Source organism: Lampetra fluviatilis, chromosome 61 (genome assembly GCF_964198595.1).
Source record: "Lampetra fluviatilis chromosome 61, kcLamFluv1.1, whole genome shotgun sequence".
Classification (NCBI taxonomy): domain Eukaryota; kingdom Metazoa; phylum Chordata; class Hyperoartia; order Petromyzontiformes; family Petromyzontidae; genus Lampetra; species Lampetra fluviatilis.
Window position 1 is genome coordinate 4,011,453 of NC_136335.1, and position 8,397 is coordinate 4,019,849.

An 8,397-nucleotide genomic window follows, 5' to 3' on the forward strand; every position below is an offset into this window, starting at 1 on the left:
AAGTCACGTCGGTAAAAAATGAAATAAAAATTAATAAAAATAAAATAATAAAAATCACGACGTTTCGGAGGCAACACAAGTCTCCGTCATCAGGAGGGACCGTCACAGCCAGATTTGCCGCATCAAGTGAGGCAGCGATTCCAAGATGCAAGTTCTTAAATACAAGTTAAGGGGGAGGAGAGGGGGGGAGGAGAGCTTATCAGATTGTGATAGCCAATGAATGGAACGTATTGAAGGCCGGCACGGCACACGAAGGGGGTGGTGCTTGGCCAGCAACATGCCCACCCGCCTTTGTCTCCCCGGTGGTGACGTTTGTTCACCGTACCAGGTACTAATTTGAGGCTGTGTCGACCTAGGGGAGGCCCAGGACCTGTTCAGATAATCGGGTCGACGGGTTCGTAGCGTAGCGCGGCGCCCACCGCTGACAGCCATCGCTCCCCCACCACCAACCACCGTCACCATCCAACGCCGAAGACAAAGATCCCCCACATAGCCTTGACAGGCTGTTGGGGCAAGTCCTGTTAGCGCGTACAATCCAACCCAACACCACAAACCACCATCGACCCCCCCATGTCCTCCCCCACCCCGCCCCCGCACCATGTCGTGGTGCTCCGGCACATTGCAGTGCAGCACTCCGGCGGGCGCGGCGATCAGCGGCATGGGCTGCATGGCGGCGTAGGCGGTGGGCACCGCGCTGGTGCCGCCCGTGCCGGGCTGCGTGGGGAGTTGTGGTGGCGCCACCGCCGCGGCCGCGGCCGTGGCAGGGACGTAGATGGCTCCTGGGAGCAGCGCGGCGTACGGGAGACCGTTGGCGAAGGTGCCTCCCTGCAGCGCTGCCGCCACCCCCTCCTGCTGCTGCTGCTGCTGATGATGATGACGCTCCTCCTGCTGCTCCTGCTGCTCCAGGAGGCCTGTGTGGTGACACGGTGGGGCCCACCTCCACCACCTCCACCACCACCACCACCTGCACCACCACAACCACCTCCACCACCACCACCACCTCCACCACCACCTCCACCACCACCTCCACCACCACCACCACCTCAACCACCTCCATCACCACCACCACCTCAACCACCACCTCCACCACCACCACCACCACCACATCCACCACCTCCACCACCACCACCTCCACCACCACCACCTCCACCAACGACCACCACCACCACCACGACCACCACTTCCACCACCACCACCACCACCACCTCCACCACCTGCACCACCAGCACGCACCTCTCGCTCGAGCCTCGGCCTCCGTGTCGCTGGAGCTGGCGCCCGTGGCGCCGGCGGCGCTGGCGGCCGCCGTGCCGGAGCCGTGCCGGTGCCGGTGGTGGCGCTGACGGTGACGCGGCGTCCACGCGGCGAGGCCCGGCGGGCTGCCCGGCGTCCCCATGAGCAGCAGGCGGCGGTGCGAGCCGAGGCCCGAGTCGCGCGTCTGGCTCGAGTGGGACAGCTCGCTCGCCGCCTGCGACGCGCCCAGGGGTGGGGGCGGGGGGGGGCGGGGGCGGGGGGGGGCGGGGGGGTAGGGGGGGTGGGGCAGGGGGGGTAGGGGCGGGGGGGGTAGGGGGGGGGTAGGGACGGGTAGCTCACAGACCTGAGCCTCTACTCGACCGCTCGCGACGCCCAGCGCCAATCACGACCGCTCGACTGCCGTCCGTCACGCTCGCTGCTGCGGCGGGGCGGGGTGGGGTGGGGGTGGGGTGGGGGTGGTGGTGGTGGAGGTGGTGGTGGTGGTGGGGGTGGTGGTGGTGGAGGTGGTGGGAGTGGGGGTGGGGTGGGGGGTGGGGTGGGGGTGGGGCGGGGGTGGGGCGGGGTGGGGGTGGTGGTGGTGGTGGTGGAGGTGGTGGGAGTGGGGTGGGGGTGGGGTGGGAGTGGGGGTGGGGGTGGGGTGGGGGTGGTGGTGGTGGAGGTGGTGGTGGTGGTGGGGGTGGTGGTGGTGGAGGTGGTGGGAGTGGGGGTGGGGTGGGGGTGGGGTGGGGGTGGGGCGGGGGTGGGGCGGGGTGGGGGTGGTGGTGGTGGTGGTGGAGGTGGTGGGAGTGGGGTGGGGGTGGGGTGGGAGTGGGGTGGGGGTGGGGGGTGGGGGTGGTGGTGGTGGAGGTGGTGGTGGTGGTGGGGGTGGTGGTGGTGGTGGTGGAGGTGGTGGGAGTGGGGTGGGGGTGGGGTGGGAGTGGGGTGGGGGTGGGGGTGGGGGTGGTGGTGGTGGAGGTGGTGGTGGTGGAGGTGATGGTGGGGGTGGGGTGGGGTGGGGGTGGTGGTGGTGGAGGTGGTGGTGGTGGAGGTGGAGGTGGTGGTGGAGGTGATGGTGGGGGTGGGATTTGGTGGGCGGGGGGGTTGGTGGTGGGGGGCAACCTTGGGTGGGCCCCGCTGTGCGTGACGCGCCCCGCTGGTGATGTGCTCGGCCTGCTGAGCGAGCGCCGCTCTGAGCGCCGCGATCTCTGCCAGCAGCGCCTCCAGCTCCCCGGCTCGCTCTGCACGCAGACACACACACAGATAGACACACACAGATAGACACACACACAGATAGAGACACACACACACACAGATAGAGACACACACACACACAGATAGAGAGACACACACACACAGATAGAGACACACACACACAGATAGAGACACACACACACAGATAGACACACACAGATAGAGACACACACAGATAGAGACACACACACACACAGATAGAGACACACACACACAGATAGAGACACACACACACACACAGATAGAGACACACACACAGATAGAGACACACACAGAGACACACACAGATAGAGACACACACAGAGACACACACAGAGACACACACAGATAGAGACACACACAGAGACACACACAGACACACACAGATAGAGACACACACACATAGAGAGACACACACAGATAGAGACACACACAGAGACACACACAGATAGACACACACACACAGATAGAGACACACACACACACAGATAGAGACACACACACAGATAGAGACACACAGATAGAGAGACACACACACACACAGATAGAGACACACACACACACACAGATAGAGACACACACACACACACAGACACACACACACACACAGATAGAGACACACACAGATAGAGACACACACACACACACAGATAGAGACACACACAGATAGAGAGACACACACACACATAGATAGAGACACACACCGATAGAGACACACACAGATAGAGACACACACAGATAGAGAGACACACACACACATAGATAGAGACACACACAGATAGAGACACACACAGATAGAGACACACACAGATAGAGACACACACAGATAGAGAGACACACACAGATAGAGACACACACATAGAGAGACACACACAGATAGAGAGACAAGACAAAGATCCCCCGTATAGCCTTAACAGACTGTAGGGGCAAGTGCTGTTAGCGAGCACCTATGAAGGCCGGAACGGTACACGAGGAGGTGGGTGGCCAACACCACGCCCGACCGCCTTTGTCTCCCCAGTGGCGATGTTTACACACCGCACCAGGTACTCATTTAAGGCTGAGTCGACCTAGGGGAGGCCCAGGACCGGTTCAGATAATCGTCACTGGTGTTAGCCGTGAGCGGGAATCGAACCCGGGTCGCCAGGTTCATAGCGCAGCGCGCTAACCGAGTGGTGAGCGTGCGGTGAGCGAGTGGTGAGTGAGTGGTGAGCGAGTGGTGAGCGTGCGGTGAGCGAGTGGTGAGCGAGTGGTGAGCGAGTGGTGAGCGAGTGGTGAACGTGAGCGAGTGGTGAGTGAGTGGTGAGCGAGTGGTAAGCGAGTGGTGAGTGGTGAATGTGCGGTGAGCGCGAAGCGAGTGGTGAGCGTGCGGTGAGCGTGCGGTGAGCGAGTGGTGAGCGTGCGGTGAGCGTGCGGTGAGCGAGTGGTGAGCGAGTGGTGAGCGTGCGGTAAGCGAGTGGTGAACGTGTGGTGAGCGAGTGGTGAGTGAGTGGTGAGCGTGCGGTGAGCGAGTGGTGAGCGTGCGGTGAGCGAGTGGTGAGCGTGCGGTGAGCGTGCGGTGAGCGAGTGGTGAGCGAGTGGTGAGCGTGCGGTAAGCGAGTGGTGAACGTGTGGTGAGTGTGCGGTGAGCGAGTGGTGAGCGTGCGGTGAGCGTGCGGTGAGCGAGTGGTGAGCGTGCGGTGAGCGAGTGGTGAGCGTGCGGTGAGCGTGCGGTGAGCGAGTGGTGAGCGTGCGGTGAGCGAGTGGTGAGCGAGTGGTGAGCGTGCGGTAAGCGAGTGGTGAGTGTGCGGTGAGCGTGCGGTGAGCGTGCGGTGAGCGAGTGGTGAGTGTGCGGTGAGCGTGCGGTGAGCGAGTGGTGAGCGAGTGGTGAGCGTGCGGTAAGCGAGTGGTGAACGTGTGGTGAGTGTGCGGTGAGCGAGTGGTGAGCGTGCGGTGAGCGTGCGGTGAGCGAGTGGTGAGCGTGCGGTGAGCGAGTGGTGAGCGTGCGGTGAGCGTGCGGTGAGCGAGTGGTGAGCGTGCGGTGAGCGAGTGGTGAGCGTGCGGTGAGCGAGTGGTGAGCGTGCGGTGAGCGAGTGGTGAGTGTGCGGTGAGCGAGTGGTGAGCGTGCGGTGAGCGAGTGGTGAGTGTGCGGTGAGCGAGTGGTGAGCGTGCGGTGAACGTGTGGTGAGTGTGCGGTGAGCGAGTGGTGAGTGAGTGGTAAGCGAGTGGTGAGCGAGTGGTGAGCGTGCGGTGAGCGTGCGGTGAGCGAGTGGTGAGCGTGCGGTGAGCGAGTGGTGAGCGTGCGGTGAGCGTGCGGTGAGCGAGTGGTGAGCGTGCGGTGAGCGTGCGGTGAGCGAGTGGTGAGCGTGCGGTGAGCGTGCGGTGAGCGAGTGGTGAGCGTGCGGTGAGCGAGTGGTGAGCGAGTGGTGAACGTGTGGTGAGTGTGCGGTGAGCGAGTGGTGAGTGTGCGGTGAGCGAGTGGTGAGCGTGCGGTGAGTGAGTGGTGAGCGAGTGGTGAGCGAGTGGTGAGCGTGCGGTGAGCGTGCGGTGAGCGAGTGGTGAGCGTGCGGTGAGCGAGTGGTGAGCGTGCGGTGAGCGAGTGGTGAGCGTGCGGTGAGCGAGTGGTGAGCGTGCGGTGAGCGAGTGGTGAGCGAGTGGTGAGCGGTAAGCGAGTGGTGAACGTGTGGTGAGTGTGCGGTGAGCGAGTGGTGAGTGTGCGGTGAGCGAGTGGTGAGCGAGTGGTGAGCGGTAAGCGAGTGGTGAGCGAGTGGTGAGTGTGCGGTGAGCGAGTGGTGAGTGTGCGGTGAGCGAGTGGTGAGCGTGCGGTGAGCGAGTGGTGAGCGTGTGGTGAGTGAGTGGTGAGCGAGTGGTGAGCGAGTGGTGAGCGTGCGGTGAGCGAGTGGTGAGTGAGTGGTGAGCGAGTGGTGAGCGTGTGGTGAGTGAGTGGTGAGCGAGTGGTGAGCGAGTGGTGAGCGAGTGGTGAGCGTGTGGTGAGTGAGTGGTGAGCGAGTGGTGAGCGTGTGGTGAGTGTGCGGTGAGTGAGTGGTGAGCGAGTGGTGAGCGTGCGGTGAGCGAGTGGTGAGTGTGCGGTGAGCGAGTGGTGAGCGTGTGGTGAGCGAGTGGTGAGCGAGTGGTGAGCGAGTGGTGAGTGAGTGGTGAGCGAGTGGTGAGCGAGTGGTGAGTGAGTGGTGAGCGTGCGGTGAGCGAGTGGTGAGCGGTAAGCGAGTGGTGAACGTGTGGTGAGCGTGCGGTGAGCGAGTGGTGAGCGAGTGGTGAGCGAGTGGTGAGTGTGTGGTGAGCGAGTGGTGAGCGAGTGGTGAGTGTGCGGTGAGCGAGTGGTGAGTGTGCGGTGAGTGGTGAGCGTGCGGTGAGCGAGTGGTGAGTGAGTGGTGAGCGTGTGGTGAGCGTGTGGTGAGCGAGTGGTGAGCGAGTGGTGAGTGTGCGGTGAGCGAGTGGTGAGTGTGCGGTGAGTGGTGAGCGTGCGGTGAGCGAGTGGTGAGTGAGTGGTGAGCGTGCGGTGAGCGAGTGGTGAGCGGTAAGCGAGTGGTGAACGTGTGGTGAGCGTGCGGTGAACGAGTGGTGAGCGAGTGGTGAGCGTGCGGTAAGCGAGTGGTGAACGTGTGGTGAGTGTGCGGTGAGTGTGCGGTGAGCGTGCGGTGAGCGAGTGGTGAGCGTGCGGTGAGCGTGCGGTGAGCAAGTGGTGAGCGGTAAGCGAGTGGTGAACGTGTGGTGAGCGTGCGGTGAGCGAGTGGTGAGTGTGCGGTGAGCGAGTGGTGAGTGTGCGGTGAGCGAGTGGTGAGCGTGCGGTGAGCGAGCGGTGAGCGTGCGGTGAGTGAGTGGTGAGCGAGTGGTGAGCGAGTGGTGAGCGAGTGGTGAGCGTGCGGTGAGCGTGCGGTGAGCGAGTGGTGAGCGTGCGGTGAGCGTGCGGTGAGCGAGTGGTGAGCGTGCGGTGAGCGTGCGGTGAGCGAGTGGTGAGCGTGCGGTGAGCGAGTGGTGAGCGAGTGGTGAGCGTGCGGTGAGCGAGTGGTGAGTGTGCGGTGAGCGAGTGGTGAGCGTGCGGTGAGCGAGTGGTGAGCGTGCGGTGAGCGAGTGGTGAGCGTGCGGTGAGTGAGTGGTGAGCGAGTGGTGAGCGAGTGGTGAGCGTGCGGTGAGCGAGTGGTGAGCGTGTGGTGAGTGTGCGGTGAGTGAGTGGTGAGCGAGTGGTGAGCGTGCGGTGAGCGAGTGGTGAGCGTGTGGTGAGCGAGTGGTGAGCGAGTGGTGAGCGTGCGGTGAGCGAGTGGTGAGCGTGTGGTGAGTGTGCGGTGAGTGAGTGGTGAGCGAGTGGTGAGCGTGCGGTGAGCGAGTGGTGAGTGTGCGGTGAGCGAGTGGTGAGCGAGTGGTGAGCGTGTGGTGAGCGAGTGGTGAGTGAGTGGTGAGCGAGTGGTGAGCGGTAAGCGAGTGGTGAGCGAGTGGTGAGTGTGCGGTGAGCGAGTGGTAAGCGAGTGGTGAGCGTGTGGTGAGCGAGTGGTGAGCGAGTGGTGAGTGTGCGGTGAGCGTGCGGTGAGCGAGTGGTGAGCGAGTGGTGAGTGTGCGGTGAGCGTGCGGTGAGCGAGTGGTGAGTGAGTGGTGAGCGAGTGGTGAGCGAGTGGTGAGCGAGTGGTGAGTGTGCGGTGAGCGTGCGGTGAGCGAGTGGTGAGCGAGTGGTGAGTGTGCGGTGAGCGTGCGGTGAGCGAGTGGTGAGTGAGTGGTGAGCGAGTGGTGAGTGTGCGGTGAGCGTGTGGTGAGCGAGTGGTGAGCGAGTGGTGAGTGTGCGGTGAGCGAGTGGTGAGTGTGCGGTGAGTGGTGAGCGTGCGGTGAGCGAGTGGTGAGTGAGTGGTGAGCGAGTGGTGAGCGAGTGGTGAGTGTGCGGTGAGCGAGTGGTGAGTGTGCGGTGAGTGAGTGGTGAGCGTGCGGTGAGCGTGTGGTGAGCGAGTGGTGAGCGAGTGGTGAGCGTGCGGTGAGCGAGTGGTGAGCGTGTGGTGAGCGAGTGGTGAGCGTGCGGTGAGTGTGCGGTGAGCGTGCGGTGAGCGAGTGGTGAGTGAGTGGTGAGCGTGCGGTGAGCGTGCGGTGAGCGAGCGGTGAGTGAGTGGTGAGCGTGCGGTGAGCGAGTGGTGAGCGAGTGGTGAGCGTGCGGTGAGCGAGTGGTGAGCGTGTGGTGAGCGAGTGGTGAGCGTGCGGTGAGCGAGTGGTGAGCGTGTGGTGAGTGTGCGGTGAGCGTGCGGTGAGCTAGTGGTGAGTGAGTGGTGAGCGTGCGGTGAGCGAGTGGTGAGCGTGCGGTGAGCGAGTGGTGAGCGAGTGGTGAGCGAGTGGTGAGCGAGTGGTGAGCGTGCGGTGAGCGAGTGGTGAGCGTGCGGTGAGCGAGTGGTGAGCGTGCGGTGAGCGAGTGGTGAGCGTGCGGTGAGCGAGTGGTGAGCGAGTGGTGAGCGAGTGGTGAGCGTGTGGTGAGCGAGTGGTGAGCGAGTGGTGAGCGAGTGGTGAGTGAGTGGTGAGCGTGCGGTGAGCGAGTGGTGAGCGAGTGGTGAGCGAGTGGTGAGCGAGTGGTGAGCGTGCGGTGAGCGAGTGGTGAGCGTGCGGTGAGCGAGTGGTGAGCGTGTGGTGAGCGAGTGGTGAGCGTGTGGTGAGCGAGTGGTGAGCGTGCGGTAAGCAAGTGGTGAGCGTGCGGTAAGCAAGTGGTGAGCGTGCGGTGAGCGAGTGGTGAGCGTGCGGTAAGCAAGTGGTGAGCGGTAAGCGAGTGGTGAGCGAGTGGTGAACGTGTGGTGAGCGTGCGGTGAGCGAGTGGTGAGCGAGTGGTGAGCGAGTGGTGAGCGTGCGGTAAGCAAGTGGTGAGCGTGCGGTGAGCGAGTGGTGAGTGAGTGGTGAGCGTGCGGTGAGCGGTAAGCGAGTGGTGAGCGAGTGGTGAGTGTGCGGTGAGCGACCAGTGCGTGCACGCTGCAGCAGCCTGTG

General features: G+C 63.7%; 1 protein-coding gene across 1 annotated transcript in view; it reads right to left on the reverse strand.

The window, feature by feature from the left end:
- Positions 1-8,397, reverse strand: part of LOC144951235 (uncharacterized) — a 129,991-nt gene that overhangs the window by 55,530 nt on the left and 66,064 nt on the right. The window contains exons 21-23 of the mRNA XM_078881385.1: positions 2,350-2,468; positions 1,234-1,465; positions 598-911 (exon numbers count right to left, since the gene is read on the reverse strand). Of these exons, the coding sequence (XP_078737511.1) occupies positions 598-911; positions 1,234-1,465; positions 2,350-2,468 (665 nt within the window). The remainder of the gene's footprint in view (positions 1-597; positions 912-1,233; positions 1,466-2,349; positions 2,469-8,397) is intronic.